The sequence below is a fragment of the Uloborus diversus genome, chromosome 6 (assembly GCF_026930045.1).
Source record: "Uloborus diversus isolate 005 chromosome 6, Udiv.v.3.1, whole genome shotgun sequence".
In the NCBI taxonomy this organism is placed as follows: Eukaryota; Metazoa; Arthropoda; class Arachnida; order Araneae; family Uloboridae; genus Uloborus; species Uloborus diversus.
In genome coordinates, this window is record NC_072736.1 from 103,288,400 (window position 1) to 103,307,881 (window position 19,482).

A 19,482-nucleotide genomic window follows, 5' to 3' on the forward strand; every position below is an offset into this window, starting at 1 on the left:
CTACCAAGTCCTGATGTTGAACACACAAGAATACCTTCACCCTCTTGATAAACTGGTCCAACTAACTTCTTAAGATTTAGTGCCTAATTTTTTCTTCAAGTTACAATTATACAACAATTTAACCAAATATGTTGAGCATTCATTTTTATATGTAAGTAAGACGTAATTCCAAAACGTTTTGAGCTTATTTATCACTGATTTTGTGACGAAAAGCCCAAGCCATTTAATACAGCTAATCAGAGAACTTGGCGAACAATTTTAGGTAAAAATTAAATGCACAAACTTTCATTTTACTCTGCAGAAAGTTTTACAGCACTCAAATGTGTATTTTTCATAGATTGTTGAGCTCTAAATCACCGATCACGCTTTGTCAACTTTGCCAGCTGACCTTTTCTTACCTTGTTTTCGGTCCGATTCTTTTCTTTTCAGCATTTTATCGATCACTTTACTATAGAATGGAATAGAGTTAACTAATTTATAGACATTTCAAATCAATTTACCGCTACTGTGAGGAAAAAATTCAAATCTTGAATTGTGTTTGTGGTTCTTTACGAATACAAGCCATTTTAAAGTAATAAGCACAATATTAAAGAACAAATAAACAAAAAATTTAAGCCAAATGACTTTTAATTATCAACACAATGCAAAAATAATAAAAAAAACGAGATATGATAATTTTAATCATGAATTTATTCGAAAATATTTGAGTGTACGATGACTTTTGTGCGTATTATTTCTCTGTCTTTTCGTATTTTGACTTATTTCAAAAAGAAAATCCGTCAACATTTTGAAAAAACTACATGGTTTTATTTAGAATGACATAGGAATGATGTGAAAAAATATTGGACTTCATATTCGAATCCAGTTTCGCGTTATTTTGGTTTTACTAAAGTGTTAAAGTGTACGAACACTTTTGGGAGCCACTGTATATAGATTGCACCTGGAATGAGGTTTTGTAGACAGATATAATATGGAAAAAAATACGTTTAACATTTAATTCATCAACAAAACAATGTATTAATATTTTATTTTGGAATATAATCTACGTTTTTACTTCCTATCTCGAAGTTCTTTTTTGAGTTCAGTAGCTCCTCTGATTTGCTAATGCGTTTTAAAAAAAGACAATATTTTAAGCATCAAAGTTAACGCCGCTCTAAATAACTCTCTAATTCTAATTTATGAATAAATTAATCTAACGTTTGTGCCTGTCCAAACATGCCAACAAGGCGCTGGTTATATTTAGAAATTGAAGTATAATCAAGGGTGGATTTAAGAATTCTTCAAGGGAGGAGTGAAACTGCGTTTTTAGAATTTCAATTTTGGAAAAAATACAGATGAGAATCTCCGAACCCCCCCCCCCCCTCTCTCTCTCTCTCTCTCTCTAACATCATCGAACAAGAAAAATTGAATTTCTGGAACTATACTTTTGAAAAAATAGCAGAGGGAAGTGCTTAAACCTTATGTGTTCCTCTAACGTTACCAAAGATAGTTTAAAATCGCGTTTCTGAAATTCAATTCTGCAAAATGTTGCAAGCCCCAGAATCTTTTCTCCCCCTGACACACCGATGATGAAGTTCTGCTTCTAGAGCCCCAATTTCAAAATTCTGGAGCACTCATCAGCCCGGAATAAGAAGTAACTGACCTGAAGGCGGAAAATCTATTAAGGGCTTCCAGCTCAGTAACTTCCTATTCCAGGCTGATGAGTGCTAAGAAGCACGAAACTGCAGTTCTCGGATAGAATAACTAAGCTGGCGGTGTATTTTATGTATTTCCGGCTTAGGGAGGTAATTTACAAAAAAAATGAAATAGACTATTTTAAGTTCCCGATTTCAAATTTATTAATATAGGTGCAGTTCTCCTCTAGTGTTATAGCCCATACATTGTCACTTCAAGCGAATACTGAATTACAGGAAAAAATATTTTGTAGCATGGAAACCCTGATCTTGGAAGGTCTGCTTCTCTTTTGTAAGATTTTTTTTTTTTCTTTTTTTTTTTTGAGAATAGTAGAGGTAATGCCGCCGTTTGACGCGCATGTCGTTTAGGGTTCCAAGTGAGAAGTGAAGTGTTAATCACGTCATAAGTTATAGCACTCGAAAGTCGCAGCCATTTTGACCCCATCATATGGCTGATGTTCTAACCCTAATCTTGCACTGATTTTCATTGTTCACTGGATAAGCACTAGATTCGAACTCAACCGGGAATGCTTGGGGCGCAAGAAGCATGATACCTGTAGGGACGAAAATCGATAGTTGTAACCGACGATTACAAGCGATGTGTACTCATGTTCTATGATTATCAGCTTACCACTTCCACTTGAATGGCGCCTCCACAATTAAGCAGATCCAAAACATCACTTCACAAAAGCTGAGGAAAGCAGTGGGGGTATGTCCGTACAAGATCTTTATTACTTTAGCCCTGAAGTGAGTCGTTCAACATGATTCGCTGGTACTGGTTGATGCAAGATGGGGTTTTGCCCCGTATACTGTCCTGTTCAAGTAGTTTGAAACGACGACGTCTGGTGATCATTTGATCACATTGGATGCAGAGAAATTCACGGGTCACGGTAGAGCGTGGCCTCAATACTGTCCAAACCTAAATCCTTGTTACTTCTTCTTATGATGTTGCATCAAGGACATAATCAATAGCAACCCTTTTAAATCGCTGTAGGATCTGTAATCGGCAATCAGAAGGGAGACTTATGCATTTGATTCCGACACACTCCAGCGTGTTATGATAACCTTTTGCAACAGGCGTTATAACACTATGACAAGCGACAGTACACGTGTGGAAAATTTTTGTCATTTATAAGTGCAATAAAACTGGTTTCATGTTCATGTACTCCTTTTTTTCCACAGCGATGTTTGCTTTGTATCATGTTTTCGGGATCACTATGTTTATATATATGGGCTCCGTTCCCTAATTGTTAACGCTAAACAATCCCTGGAACTGCTGACGCAATCCCATAAAGATCAATGCGCAATTATTAGCTTGCTGCGGTCACTCACTGGTCACTAAGGTTTTTAGTCTACCCCAACGACCATCAACTTTTTAACGCAGCAATTACGAAATTGGATATATGGTTCTTATATTAATCAATAGGCCCTGAACAAAAGTATGGTACAGCTAATTAATAAAATTATATCTCTGTTGTTAATTTATTGAAGTGAAAACTTTTTCAGGCCCATTGAGCACTTTTGAGGTGGGAAAAAATCATCTATTTCTCGACACCGAAAAGAAGTCACTTTACCAACACCGGAATACAGCGCATGCGCGGTTTCTCTCTGCTCGTTTACGTGCTATTTTTTCGTTAATATTACGAGGCTCGGCTGCACGTTCAGCAGCGCATCAGTCTCAAGAATCGAGTAAGCTGCCCATCGTGAGTTCAGTCCTCACCCTCTTAAAATATTTCTGAAGTGAAAACTTCTTCAGGCGCTGGGTATTTTTGGAGATGAGAATTAACAATGTTTCTCTGATATTGGTGAGACATTGGGCTTGCCGTTGCCGCTCTCAAAATATACAACTAATTGTTATGGATGCGGTTTATATTTTACCGGATAAGTCCTCAAGCGCAATACAAGAATTTCTAGATGATATTTTTTTTTATTTATTCTAAAGACGCTTTTGCATTGCTTCAAGATAAAATTGCTAAGAGCTTTGGTGATTTGCAACTGATTTTGAGTGGAGATTTCAACATCAAAATTGCAGATGATAAAAATTTACCATTAATTGAATTTTTAAATGGATAATTTAATTTAACGGTGTTTCATTATTGCAATCTGAAATCTTAGCGTTCTTTAAACAATATTTCATCAGATTCGAATCAAAGTTTTATGATTTCCTATTTTGGCTACCATAAACCTGTTATATCAGTTTTGGAATATAATAGTGATGATCATCATCATCATTGCGTTAAAAAAAAATCATGATATTAAATATGAATGATAAATATAAATTTGAAAAACTAAAAAATTGGACTTTTTTAATTCAAATCATGTTTTTTTTAAATTTAAACCTTTTTTTTTTAAGAACTCAAAATTATCTGGCATGCCACAAAATTCAAATTTCCCGGCATGCTGGTCAATCTCACGGCATATCGGCTTTGCTGCCAAGTCAGCTAAAGAGAGTTAATGCAATAAATTGATTGCGTGTAAAGTTCAGTATGTGTAGTTTGTTATTTTTATGCATGGAAAACTGAATAACACAAACTAAGAATTTATTTTCTAATATTTCCTATATTTGCATCAATATTTACTTTGTAAACAAACAGAAATAGACCAACCAAAATGTATAAAATTGATGTTCGCATTGCTGATAAACATTAAAACTAGACAGTAGCTGATATTTTGAATCTACAAACTATAAAGCTTTAATTTTTGAAACTACAATTAGTTTTAAATGAAAATTAAGCACACACCACATACACGCGCGCGCGCATACAAACATACCAAATTTCTCTTGTATTATTAAGTTATCACTTCTCTCGGCAGCCCCATGACTATCTTTTTTTTTTCTTTCATTACCGCCATTACTTGTTTGGCTACACCATACGTTAATTTGTCTTGATAATGCATTTGTAAATACAACAGAACAAAGTATTCCATTAAAATGAAAATGATTTGCGAGATAATAGAAATAGGCCTCTAAAATGTAAAATAATTGGTCATATAAGAAAATAAGTTATTAAATGAAGTGAAAATTTCGATTAAAATAATCATTGCTCAATTCGCAAGCGCTGCTATTCGATGAGTTGCAATGAGGCCTTTTTTTTAGTGCTCACGTGCTGGTTTAATGTAAGGTAGACCGGTGCACGTTTACGCGGATTTTTTTCAATGAGCTTTCTAACTTTTTTGTTTTTTATTAGGATATGTTAGACATCGCAGTTTTATGAAGCAGTTAATGGTGTCAAAATTGGTATATTTAGTTGTTGCTCAGTTTGTGTTTTTAACCGTTAAAAAAATTATTTTTTAAGTCCAAGTCGGTTGCGTAAAATTGCCCCGAACACGGGGCACTTGACGCATATTTATTTTGACACCTAACGTGGTTCTGTAAGTGTTTTGAACATAATGTCTTACTATCGTTAAATTAAAGCAAATTGATTACATGCTAAATAGTGTATAAATAAAAGCTGAACGGGCATAAAGACTGTACTACATGATTGTAGGATATAAGATACGAATTTTTAACTCAATTAAAAATTTAATGATGATTTTGGAAACTAAATAGCCTGAAAAACTAATATGTTTTAGGATAATTTGGAGCGAAAAACGTGTGAGAGCACGCTTAGAAGTAAGACTCAGTAAGAATGTTCGTAAAAGTACCTAGACGTCAACGCGTAAACTTGTCCCGTCGCCAAGTTCGGATTTTTTAAGTGAAAAAAAAATTAATAATATTTCAGTTCATACAAATAACATTCCCAAAAAAGAATAAAATTCTGCTAATTTTATATGTTTGTTTTTTCTTAAATAAGTATTATTTATTCACCATAAGCTTCAAAACGTTCAAATCAAAATTTACTCGACTTGGTAGAAAACAGATTATTCTTTCTGCATGCTAAGCCGAAGCTCGACTGATGCTCAAAAACTTGTGAGGATATTTTCTAAGGAGCAGCATCAAACTGTTATGCCTGTGGGCTCTCCAGTTATAATTCGTTTTGAAAAAAAAGGTTACTGCGTAAACGTGCCCCGGGCTATCCTATTAAGATATGTATATGCTGGTCAAAATAGCCAGAATTTGTTACGTTCTCAGTACTGAGTTCATGCGCACTGGAGAAATAAAGCTATTGTACCAGCTAAACCCTGCATCAACTGGACATGGTCTCCCGTATTATTTGAAGCAGTTTACCTCTCTCAAAACAATTTGTAAAATATTAACAAAATTTAACTGTTTAGAATTGTTTGCATAGCAAATCTTTCTCTTCTAAAACGAAAATTTTAAAGACACTTAGGGGGAAAATAATAAAATCTGATTTTTTTTATGTAGTTGAAGATAAATCTGCATTGTGTAGTAGTATTTTTCTTGTTTAGCATATTTGTCAACTGCAAAAATGAACTTATTCCAAAGGACCTTGTATTCATGTTTTTTATGTATATTTATAGGTTGTAAAAGTGGCATACTCAATTTCAAGTAATTGCAGTAAGTATGTTTTGTAACCATATTTATGTTTTTAAATTAAAATTTTGAAATTGCTCTGCTTTTAGTTTTGAATTACAAGTATTTTGTAGCAATATTTTAAAACGTTATCATTTACAAAATTTAAATTTTAGTCTTGAAACAAGACTCGCACATTTAACATTGTAATTGAAAAAAAAGAGAGTTTTTATCTTTAATTGTGTGCATCAATTATTTAGCTTTATAAGTGTAATAGTTTCCTTCACATACATTTTTAAAATCAGCCGATTATTTTGTGTTAACACTGTGTATAAAAATGTAACACATACAAATAAAGCTGGAATATAGGTCATAAATAAGATAATATAGTTTGATTTATTTTATTAATTGCTATTAGAATGTAGATGGATTAAATTTAATATTTCTGTTTAGCTGTTTGCACTTGTCATCTTTTTCAATATTGTGAGATATTGAAAACCGACTACTTTTAAGCATGATATATTTTTTTCAAGGCCCAAAGGGTTTTTATGCGTTTCTATTATTTCTTTGTGCAAAATAAATTATTTTCTAAACAATTTGTGACTTTAAAAATACATGTTATATTTTGCGTTTTCGGGTGTAAAAATGATGCTCTTTAAAAGTTATTTGCTTTTGTTTCTCTTTCTTCAATTTTTTTGCTTATTCTTTCATAGAAATTCCTCCCAAATTGGACGTTTTTTGTGTATTAACTTTTGTATGAGCTTGGAAAATGCTTAGCATTTTCACGATTTGTTAGTGCATTTATGAATATTTGTTTTTTAAATCGTTTTTATAACTTCTTAAAAAGTTATGCAACAGATATTTCAATAAATTTATTTAGAATATATTCTGACATTTTTCCTTTGTATCTATATTTGATGAATTAGTTTTATAGCTTAAATACAGCAGCTATGAATGGCTTTTTTTTTTTTTTTTTTGATGATATTAAGATTTTCTTAAACTTAAGATATTTAAATTGATTCTTTAGGAACATGTTTTTCATTTAATTTTTAAGGCACATTTTTGAAATATCGTTTTTTTTTTTTTGCATGTATAGAAACAACAATTACGAATGAATATTTTTCATCCATCGTCGTTACGATTATGTAGAATTTTATTAGGAATACCTAAAATAGTTAATTGAATTCATTTGAAAAATGTTTTCAATTTTGTGTAGACTTTTAAAATAATTTTTTAATTTTAAGCTTTAGACACCTTTGTTATTAATGATTAACCCTTACGCTATATCTGGCGTTGAAAGTTCTTTATAGTAGATATATTTAAATTAATTTAGTGTAGAAGTATAACTTAAAACAAAAACCAAACCCTATCTGCAAACCTAAGTCTTGAAAACCTGAATTTGTTGAAACCAAATTTATGTTATTAGTTATTCTACTTTTTTACGGCTAAAAATTTAAGCTACGTATTTACTTTCCTTAAAGTAAAATGCGGTGCCTTATCACATTTGAATTTTACCCTTTTTTTTTAAAGTATATTTATCGGAGTTGTAACCTTTTGCTTTTGTTTTCATGCAGAATGTGGTAAACCAATTAGTACGGAAAGTCTAGTTATTGGTGGAAGTGTAGCAAATGTAACTGATTACCCTTGGTTGGTAAGTAAAACTTATGACAAAAATAAAAACGATACAGAATAATTTTCGACAAAACTAGTAGTCAGCTACTGATTCAAAAATTCCTTTCCGCTCAAATAAGTTTCACAGCAGCCTTGCTTTAAGATTCTTAAGTGCTTAACTCTTGGAATACATATACGTAGCACAATCCAAAAGTTCAGGGACAAGTTGCATAAAACCTTACCATGCATAGTTCTCATCCACCTTTAAAATATTCACATGGAGCGAATATGCACTTCTGCCAACGTTCGTAAAACTTTTGGAAGCATTCCTGGAAGTCATTTTTGCTACCTCCTTTAAGGCCTCCTGCGATGCAGCTTTAACTTCATAGTGGTAAAGGAGACTTTCATGTTGAGCATACCACTTCGATTGGATGTCAAATAATAGGATGTCCGACTTAACCTCGTGTAACCTTTACAACTATTCCCAGTGATTAAAAAACATTTGCAGGGACGCCGCTTTCTTTTGCCAGATTAAGTTAAAGCTGCATCGCAGAAGGCCTTACATGAGGTTGCAAAAAATAGCTTCTAGAAGTGCCTCCAAAAGTTATACGAACGTTGGCAGAAGTGCGTAGTTTCTAAAGGTGACTATTATGAAGGTGGATATGCTGCGGTGATGTGAACTATTCAGGGTAAGGTTTTATACAACTTGTCCCGGAACTTTGGATCGTACTACATATAAAATGAGAGTTAACAAGTATGAACTTGGGGTGTATGTTCAGGATTAAGAAGAGGCAGGTGATATAAATTGCAATTGGGGGATAATGCCTGCGTTGACAGCAGTTTCTCTTTCAAAACAATTCATTGCCACCCGGAAAATGGAAAAAGTAGAATAGCTGTCACTACTTAATGACTAAAAGAAAAGGGTTGGAAGTTACTCACAGGAGTAAGGAATATATAGAGAGTTTTCTAAAGTGACACAAAATTCCTGAAAAAAAAATTTGGAGCACTCAATCGGTTTTTTTTTTTTTTTTCGTCTTAACCGACACTTTGATTTTGATCTACGTAATATCCGTGACATTTTAAATATATTTGAGTAGTAAGCCAATTTTAATTAACAAAGTGTTCATTTTAGCCTTGATTTCGTATTAACCGTGGTCGTATCAATAGAGTTCAACTTTAGTTTGAAAAATCTTTTCTCTTGCTTTTTTTTAATTGAATTGAATGGTGTCGTTTAATTTTGAAAAAAAAATGTTTTGCTTTATATTCAAGAAACAATTTAAAACACTGTAACGTAAAAATTGTATTCATGTCAGTCACTTACAATGTTTAAACAAATTTGAAAGTAATTCAAAACGTATTTTCCAACAACCATTACGACATTAAATTTAGCTTTAAAAAAAAAAAAACATGGAACATGTTAAAAAAAATATTTAACATTATTTCTACGTGGACATTGAAAAGTTAATCGAATGTTTTTGTGCTAAAAATATCAATCAATTACCCCTGGAATTGCTCTTTTAAATGTTATTCTATCATCATGTTTTTATTGGATTCATACCACTAAACTGTAGTAGCAAAAAAATAAAGAATAGCTAATAACTAGAATTCAAATCGTTAAATTCAAGAATGTAAACGTTAATATCAATTCGTAATTGATATTGATGCATATTTAGTTCATTATAACCATCATTGTATTTCATTTTGAACTATAGTTTGAGTAAACCTAAGCTGGTAGCATTGGGAAGGCTCTGCCGATCCTAATCACTGCATTGCAATGATGCCAGCTTATTTTTTTTCTTTGCTATTGGCTTTGATATTTTCCCTGGAATCACTCCACAAACAAACAAGCAGCTAATTTCATTTTATATACAGTCGACTATCGATAACTCGAAGCCTAATAACTCGAATATTCCGAATTCTCGAACTTAAAGTTTTTATTCGGGCCCGAAATAGTTTAACGTTTTCAAACCAAAGTTGTCTCTGTAACTCGAATGTACATCTTTTAAATCGAAGTTTTCACGAGAGTTTCTTTTTTTATTTATGCATTAAAAAGCAGAAAAATGTGAAAACAAAGTTTTTTTCCTTCTTTTAACACATTGCTTTGCTTATCAGTTTGTGTGAGGTGTTAAATTAATAGTGCTCTTTAATGAACACTGTATTGTAAGATTACGTGAGTGAAAAATCCAGTTGGGCTACTTTTTACCATGGCTGACGACCTAAACTTTTAATGCTGACTAATCTTTGACAGCCTTTAAATTTTGGCAAAAAAAATTAGAAAAGTACCCTGTATTATCTGGATAGCTCAAATAATCTGTATTTAGGACATAAAGACGATTAAAAGCAATACGAACTAAAATCAAGAGAAAAGAAATTGGGCCTACGACATACACATTCAATAACGTTTTAAGATGCGGTAAAAAATGCAAGTTGTCAAAAATACCTTCCTTTATCGAAGTACCTTAATGCAGTTTACTCTCTGTAAAGATATTTTTACCTAGTACTAATAATTATTTTTCCAAACTATAGAGATACTAGTCAGAGATGTATTTTTCAGATTTTCAGATTGGTGATTAGATACTAAATATGGTAAACTTGTCTCTACCAAGGTACACTGCTTTTATATTAATAGACAAACTTCTGTTCAAAGTTTTGCCACAGTAATATAGTTGTCTGCTTACATTACTATAATCATGCAACATAGAAATTTTAGATATCGTTGGAATTCTTGAAAACTTACTATGAGTGTTTCTAAAGTTGCAAAGGACGAAGGAAAAACGTTATCACTTCGAATTTTCAAAATATTTAATAGGTCTATAAGCAAAATTAAACAGTGTAAGCACTATACTACCTTTTCCTCCTTTAAATAAATTGATGCAACATTGCAGTTGAAATAACAATTAAAATCAAAACTTTATAACGAAATCTAAGTGTTTTAATATGAAATTAAGTAGGCAGATGAATATTGAACCTGCTAGTATGTTTCATTGTACTAATTAAGTTTCTTTTTTGATTTAACTTTGGTACCTAACTATACTTCAAATATGAATACTTGTATACATATATTTTACTTATATTGTTATTCTGCTCCAGTACCAGGCGCCACCTAACTTCTGGACAAGTGCGAAGGTTCACCCCTAACAAATACGGGTGACGCGTCGACATGTAAGGGTTTGGGGTAAAAAATTCTTAAAAACTATTTATTGTTTTTTTTTTTTTTTTTGAAATGTATTTATTATGTATGTGTTGTTAAATAGTTCAGCATGATATGATTTATTCAGTATTGTCAAATTATCGTATTAAACATGTTTTCTAAATTCAATTGTAAGATACAGTAGAGAACCAATTATCCGGGAAGTTCGGGACCATCGCTATCCCGGATATCTGAATTTCCCGGTTTTCTGGATTGCTAAAAAGCGCTATTGGCCGATTGTTTGTAAAATTTAAATTACTATATAATAAATAATTAAGCATATTAAAATAAGAAGAAAACAGTTCAGAAATGCTTATGAATATCGAAATATAAAAAACTATTATTGTGAGAATAATTTAAACACTAAAAAACTTAAGTTATTCATAATACATGAGACCCTCACATTCTGTTTGGAAAAGAAAAAAAAATCCACCACTTTTCGATGTTTTAAAACGAAAGAAAATGAAGGGAAGGGCAAAAAATAAGTTTTTGAACCTAAATCTGCAAATTTCTACTATGTGTATAAAAAAAATTCGCTTTCTATGCGACAATATTCATTTCCTTAGCTATCAATTAGAATAAAACACGAAAATTTCAAACTTACGAATGTACTTTTTAGTTCAAGAAAATATTTCGGAAATTTTGACCCGCATAAAGGATAACCATTTTAAGTTAGTGTTTGCAAACATTTTCTCGAGTTATGCGTGAGTAATATGTTGTTTATTAAGAAATCGTTCATATTCTTTTTGGTATTTCAAAAAAAGAAAAAAAAAGCTTAATTTTTCAAAAATTGCCAAAATTGCTTATTTAAAAAAAATAACGGGAAAGTAGGGAAAAAGTTGCCGGTTTTCTGGTTTCCCGGTTTATTGGTTCCCGGATAAAAGGTTCTGCACTGTATAACTGACATTTTGAATTTTATTGCAGTTAGGTTTACTTGTTCAAGATATAGGAGTTGAACGAGGACTGTTTAAGTGTGGTGCATCCTTGATCCATCCACAATGGGCAATAACTGCAGCACATTGCATAAAGAAGTAATATTCGTTTCTCAGTTAAGGCTTTTGTTTAAATAATGATAAACTTTATATAGTACAAAAATTTACAGCAGTACTTTACAATAGTTTTAATTTAGACAAACATTTGTATAATTATAATTGTTAATTTTTTTAATTGATAAACATATTAAGACAAACATTTTTATTTCTACTCACTGACGAACATGGTGCGGCGAAGAAGACCAAGAAAATTGTAAATGCGAAGGTGATCCAGAATATTTTTATCCAGCATGAAGACCTCTGGCTTAAAGAGTTAATAACTCTTTAAGCCAGGGGACTAATAAATAACATTGAAAAGCACTAAAACCCAAATTAAAACATTCATCGAATTGACATGTAAAACTTTCGTAAAGTAGTGCGTAACTCAATTGAATTTTTGTTTTAAGAATTAAAAAATCTTGAACAAAAGCATAGAGTAAGGTGAGACACATTACTACCTGGGGTACACTGTTACAATACACATATCTCCGTCTCTATTTGGCATTTTTATGATGTTGGTGCACATGTTTGTCAACCTCACATACAGCCATTTTTATATAAGCTCAATAATTATATCCTTAAATTTAAAAAAGAAACAAACAAAATGACCATCGTAGTTTATAGGTGGATGGTGTCAGAATAACGTAATATCATTGACAATCAAAAATAAGCTGGTCTTCGACTAATCACAAGTAACAAAACTTCATTTTTTTTTTAAAGAAATGTCTTTTTTCTTTTTATTTTAAGCCTGGTTGCGGCATGCCGCTTCACTGTTGCTTCGCCGGGACTGATTGAACATGGGAGTGTTCGGGTAAACGCGACATACGTATGTATCGCCATGGGGGCGGGTATACAAAAGCCTCCCCGCATTGGGCCTCCCTCCTCTATTGTAACAGGCTAGTACTATGTTGAAAATGAAATATATCATCTGATATTTAACATTATTTAAGTTAAAATAGCATTTAACAGAACTATTCTAATGCTACATTATTTATTTATTGTTTCGCAGAAGTTTTGCTTTTTTTTTTTTTTTTTTTGGCTATACTTTTTAATATTACAGTTGAACTTCTTTCTCAACGCATAAATGATTTTTTTCTTTTTGTTGACTGTTTCTTTTATCGTTTCATATAATTTCAAATACTATATTATTTTTGCACTATATTTAGAAAAATAAAAAGGTAAAAAAAAATATAATTAAAATTGACCCTCATCATGACTTTTTTTTTAGCACAAAGTGCTCAACTTATTAGTTGGTTGTTAAAAAATGATATCCTTTAATTTCCATCTCTTATTTTAGCTTCCCAGATAAAGGAATTTTCAATAAAGGTAAATGTTATGACAAAAATTTCAAAGCAGTGCCATGCTTTTATAGAGCAAACGAAACATCACTAGCTTTCTCGAGGAGTCAAGGCGAGTCTCCTGAGATAGGTGTCTCTAGAGTCATCCCATACCCCAAATATAATCCAAAACGGTCCAGCTACGATTTGGCTCTTCTACGGCTGAAAAAACCAGTCAAGTGCACCAAAGCTGTCAATCTTGTGTGTGTCACTGAAGGCGAACGTATGGACTATCCCAAGAATTTTGCTATTACGGCTGGATGGGGAAGAACCGATCCCAATATCCGTAAGTATGTTTTAACACTTTAAAATCATGCATCAAATTGATTTTTTAAACCTTATTTATTATTATTATTATTATTATTATTATTATTATTATTATTATTATTATTATAGTGATACATTTATGCTCCAAATTCACAGGGGAGCATCTTTATAGTTGCTCCTCTCTTTATGATATTCATAATTGTGATGACTTCCGGGCCCTAACTCCCTTTGTAGCCACTTCATTGTTATACTGGACAGCAAGACGCCTTATGTTTGAAAGAACGATGGTGGGCGTAATTTAAAAAAAATAAATTATTAAATAAATAAAAATAATAGTCAATGATCCACCAACTCTCCTATCGTGCACAGAATGAAACTCCATCTACTGCATAATATTTTGATAGTATGTTTTGGAAATGTTTAAACTGCAGGGAAAGTCTTCATTGTGACAAGGCTGAATTGGATCCGGTAACTGAACTGTTTCACTGGTAAGATTGTGTCATTTCAGGGGAATGAAGAAACGAAAAAATGGTCAACAATGAATGCTATCTACAGGAGTTTAGGGTTAATTTTCTGAAGTTAAGGTTAAAATTTCAACTATCAAACTAACAGCAAACTGGCAATTGTTTAGTTTAATGTAGAAGCAATTTTCACCCGTCATATCTTGACAGGCAATTTTCTAGTTCACTTATAAAATCCACAACTGAAAAATCTGGTTATTTATTCTTTTTTTTTTTGCATAGATTTGCATTTGTTGAAAATTTAAGTAGGCCGATAAGGGGCAATATGATGACCTGACCAGTCTTTTTTTCTTTTCACAAGCGTAAAAAAAGGCACCCGATGCAGTTTCATCTCAGAATCTTGAAATGAATCTAAAATACTGAGACAATGTAATTAGAATACAAATAAATTTAAAATTTTCGGTCAAATTGAGTCGTTTTTGGAAAAAAAAAACTAATTATCATTCCCCAAATACGAGGCAAGATGGTTTTTCTTACGGAGCAGAATGATATTGAACATAAACTTAATATTAAAGCATTTTTCACGTATAATTACAACTTCTGAGTAACATATAATACAAAACACAGCAAGGTGCTAAGAATGCTCATGCACAGCTGGCATATTTACAAGTGAGGTAAAGCAAGAAAAAAAAATACTGAAGATTCGGCGAAAAAATTGTTTTTAGTGGGACAAATGGCTGCAATCAATGAACAAACTTTAGAACCTTCTCCCCCTGGAAGCCTTACCATAGGAATATAACTTTATCTTCAATAGATGATTACTTCACAAGCATATATTATCAAATAGAGATTCGCTAACTGTCATTTTAATGAACTAGTTTCAAGTTCAACCAGTTATATGGTACGCTGTACACTAAGTTATTTTAAACATCATTCAGAACAATGGAATGGGTGGAGGGGAAAACGTTGTATGTTGAAAACAACTATTTTTCACTACAGCCATAAAACGAATCTACTTAGTGCTATATACTAAACAGGCCACTGAGAGCAACATACAACGGTTTCCCATTCAATTACCTACTCACTTCCTATTTCAAGGAATTTCTAAGGCAAGTTTGACCCATAAATTGATCTGCCATTATTTATGAACACTTTACAAAGTCAATGCCAATTAGCACATTTTCTGACCGTGTAAAAGAACTAAAGATGCAGGTGATTCATTTTCTGGACTATAATAATCGTTTTTCCGACGATAAAAGTTTTTGTTGAAAACCTACATACAACGTTTTTACCACCACCCATTCAACTATCAAAAACAAATGTGATTTACTTGCAACTGATGAGTTTTTGTATGCAATGAGCAAAAGTCTACTTCGAAGATTCTTCAATACAATTAACATTTGATCAGCAATGGTTGAACCTCCCGAATAACGTTTTGAATAGTTCTGTAGTGTCCCTCGCACTTATTTTGTGAATTATCCATGAATTTAGACCTATAACTATAGAAAGCATTAAGTTATCTCCCTTGAGCCTGGGCTAAGACAGAACTACACGCATTACGCCAAATAACTCGATTATCGCATCGACTGCAGTTTCGTTCCTAATAGAAGTCTTCAGTCTGGAATTGTGAATAACCGAGATGGAGGAAGATGTCATATTATTGAAGCTCAGAGTGACAACAAACTGGCATATAAAGAAAATGTTTCTTATCAGCAACTGTTCGCAGCATAGCGCGACTCGACTCGTAATTGAAGGCAAAGCTTGGGTATTTAGTAGTAAGTTACCGCCTTAAGCCAGGGCTATGACAAATCAAACCGCACTATGTGGTGGACACTTGCTGCACACTGGGGGGAAAACGCCAAAAAGCACTTAAAAATACATTCTTTTTTCTCTTTCCTATGTTCATCCATTGAGGATTAATAAATTCGCACACGTATACCTCTTAGGCAATCAGAAATGGAATTTCGAAGCCTTTTGTCTAAAAGGGCTAAAATGAGTCTTTAAACGGTGACGGATCATGAGTGTAAGACTTTTAAAAAAATGCTTTTAAGCAACCTATATATTTTTTTCATATAAACAGCAGGCACATATAATTACAATAGACTCTCGTCTTACGCGGGTTTATTTTACGCGGTTTCGCTTATACGCGGTTTAAGATTTGACACCTTTATTTTATTTTACGTGGATGAGTTTTGGTTTTACGTGAATGCGCAATGCAAACAGATAAAATCCCCCCCCCCCTTTCAAAATCCAAACTTCTAAAGATTGCAGATTACGCGTAATCAACTGCATTTTGGCGTGATAAAAATCAAGCTTGGGCCACTGGAGAAATTTTTTGCGATTGGTTCCAGAGCTCTTTCCAGCAGTAAAGTTATAAAACTCGCACAGTTTAGAACTCATTGGAACAAGAGCTTTTAGGAGTGATAAAGGAAGCCAAAGCGAACGAGTCAGCACCGACGTCCGTGACGCACAACCAAAAACGTTCACATTGAAAATTTTGAGCCATTCTTAGACAATAGAAATGATCTTTCTGATTTGTTAGTGAAGGAAGATTCTATCATGGAAATGATGCAAGTGATCATGGATGCGTTAATGCTCAGCAAAGAATTGCAGAGAAAAATTCTTAATGACTGTCAAAAGATTATCATAGCCAGCTCCTCTTCCCAAAATGAATTTATGTTTTCTTTATGCATGTTTTGCATGAAATCCGATATAAATACACATTAAACTTATTATACAATTAGTCATCACTGGAATGAGGCATTTTTTTTATCTACGGAACCAAACCCCAATTTTAACACTAGTTTTAGGTCTCAATTAAGGCGGTTTCGATTTACGCGGCATTTCCGTGGAACGTAACCCCCGCGTAAAACGAGGGTCTACTGTACTCTGCCTCTGACTGCCTCAACTTATACTCTAGAATCGAGTATAAAACGCGTCTTAGATGAAACAAAATGAGTGAAGATGATATATATTTGGAGTTAAAGTATATATATGAGAAATAATGTCTTTTTCACAGATCTCTTACGAGTAAAAACGTGTTAATAATGGTGGTGATGGCTGTACGAATTTTAAGAATATTAAAATAGTAGAAATGCCAAATTTTGCTTCAAACAGTAGGTTAATTCGAGTCTTTCAAATGAGCGTCAAAGGAAAAAAATGATTGATATAAAAAAAAATTATTTGAAACAATCCATACATGTTTTTTTTTTTTTTTTTAATATTTGTGGCTGAAAATAGATTAAGGTGTTAGTAGGAAGTAATCGTAAGTACGAAGCTTGGAAAAATTCGTTTTAATTCAAAAATATGTATGTGTTAATAATGTATTTTTCCCTGAAAAAGAGAGTAGTTAGTATTAGTAAATCAAGAGAAAAATAACGCATTACGAGTTAGGATTGCTGCTTCTAACTATTACTGCCGATAGTTTAAAAAATCGGAAATCAATTTCTTTTGTTTATTGGATGTACAATTTCGGTTACAATTAGAAAAAATGCTTACAAACTCAGACTATCGCAAATTTATGGATCAAAATTTTGCAAAAGGTATAAGAAACGGTTTTTAAAAAATATTTTTTCTCACATATTTCTCCCTCACTAGGCTAAAAAATAAGGAAATGCTCAATTTTCTTTTTTTTTCTTTTCTCATTTTTGATTTTTTTTTCTTTTATATGCTATTACTGTAGGGCGCCTTGTCTGATCAGAGAAACTGATTTCGATAGGGCGGTCCCGTGCTCGAATCCCTGCTCAGGCATGGTTGTACTTTCTCTCTTGTTCTTGTCCTTTTTTGTGTGTGAATGTGTTGTTATGCTATGAATGGTTGCCTACCCTATTAAGAAGTTTTCATGGCATGTGTGTAGTGTGGAAGTCGGACTTCACAACAAATTACGGTATAGTTGGAGAAGTGACGCAGCGCACTCCAAATTGACATCCTATCTGGCACAAGACAGCAACGTACATTTTTGTTACCTCAAGTAATAGACTTTAAAAAAATGAACACACAGTTCAATTTTCTACTGTTATGAGTTATTCCTGAAAACGGGAAATAATTAAGAATTAAGAAAATAGTTTTCTCTGTAGGACTTTTCTTCGAATAGAAAAAAAAAAGTATTTTCAAAATACAAAAGTTTTTTCTTTCGCAAACGATTCAAAAATTTTTCCAAAAAGCAATTTACAATTTCCAAGCTAAATATTTATGATTTACATTCAGGATCTTTACATAAATAAGTAAAGGAAAAACTCCAGACGTAATTTCGGTTACTTTGTCACTAGTTACTTTACTGACATGATACATTGGAGAGGGTTAATCAATGAAGTACCACCCAAATATCAAATCGCAAGTTAAATCCTGCATACATATCTAGCTACTGTGTGAATTTAGATCTTGTTTCCAAATGCTTGAAACCTTGCCTTTTTGGGCTGGTTCCTTAGGCCAGTGCCTAGCATATTGAACTCAAGTCGATGGGAGTGTGCAACCGAAAACATTGAAATAGTATGGTGCTGTATTTTTTGCGAATATATTTTATGATAAAACACTAAGAACACTCCGAAAAGTTACTGGTTATTTCAGTGGAACGTTTCGGGATTTCACATCAGCTTCAGATTGTTTACCGCCTGTCCCGATTGGCTAAGCTCCCAATGAGAGAGAATAAATGACTGGGTAGCTGCAGCTTTGCAAGTCAAGAACTGCAGACAGGATATATGTTTGGTCCCTTCTTGCAATTCTCCCTTGGCTTGTGCCATGGTTGTTTTCATGCTTCAGGAGCTTTCTTGGTAAATCCGGAAGGTTCTGATCAATTACATTAAGCCTACCTAGTTTTGACTAGCTTTAACAGTGGAGGTTTCCTAATTCTTTAAAATGTTTAAAGGATACTTTCAGAAAGGTTACTGACTTCAAACGGAAAACATTCCTGGTTTTTGCAAGATGTGTTACTGGCAGAAATTAGGCACATCAGCGGCCTATTATTTTTCAGGAACGTTTCTGAATCGTGTTTACAGTTGAATGTCTCATGCAATTTATTACCTTTTCAGGGTGATTCTGGAGGACCTCTGATGTACAGCGATGGAAGACTTTGTTACATAACTGGATTACTTTCGCGTGGAGATCTACAATGTGGAATCACTAGTAAAGCATTTTTTACTAAGATTTCTGATTTCCTAAGCTGGATTCACAGATACGTACCGTTAAATGAAGTTCGTAAAGCGACCCAAAGAAAGCTTAGAATACGCAAGAAGAATAGAAATGAATGAAAATTTAAACAGAAGACACTTATCCCCCAACAAGAAGCGCTTTTTTGAGGATATATACGCTGCATCAAACGTTTGAGGGAACAATAAGAAAGTTTTGAAGTTTTTTTCTTGAATTGCATTCAATTTATTTTGTTTCTTATTATTAGTAATAAGAAAAGGTTGTAAAGGCTGTATTGTAAATGAAGCGAATGAAAAGTTTTTGTAACGCACTATAGTATTGAAAAACTGTTGATTTTCGATGTCTTGTGGATG

The 19,482-nt window shown here is 32.8% G+C and overlaps 1 protein-coding gene across 1 annotated transcript in view; it reads left to right on the forward strand.

Moving 5' to 3' along the window:
• Positions 1 to 19,230, forward strand: part of LOC129224900 (uncharacterized) — a 64,808-nt gene extending 45,578 nt beyond the window's left edge. Inside the window, exons 8-12 of the mRNA XM_054859446.1 lie at positions 7,662 to 7,738; positions 11,813 to 11,919; positions 13,217 to 13,542; positions 13,653 to 13,816; positions 19,012 to 19,230. Coding sequence (XP_054715421.1) covers positions 7,662 to 7,738; positions 11,813 to 11,919; positions 13,217 to 13,542; positions 13,653 to 13,816; positions 19,012 to 19,230 — 893 coding nt within the window. The remainder of the gene's footprint in view (positions 1 to 7,661; positions 7,739 to 11,812; positions 11,920 to 13,216; positions 13,543 to 13,652; positions 13,817 to 19,011) is intronic.
• The last annotated feature ends 252 nt before the right edge of the window (positions 19,231 to 19,482 follow it).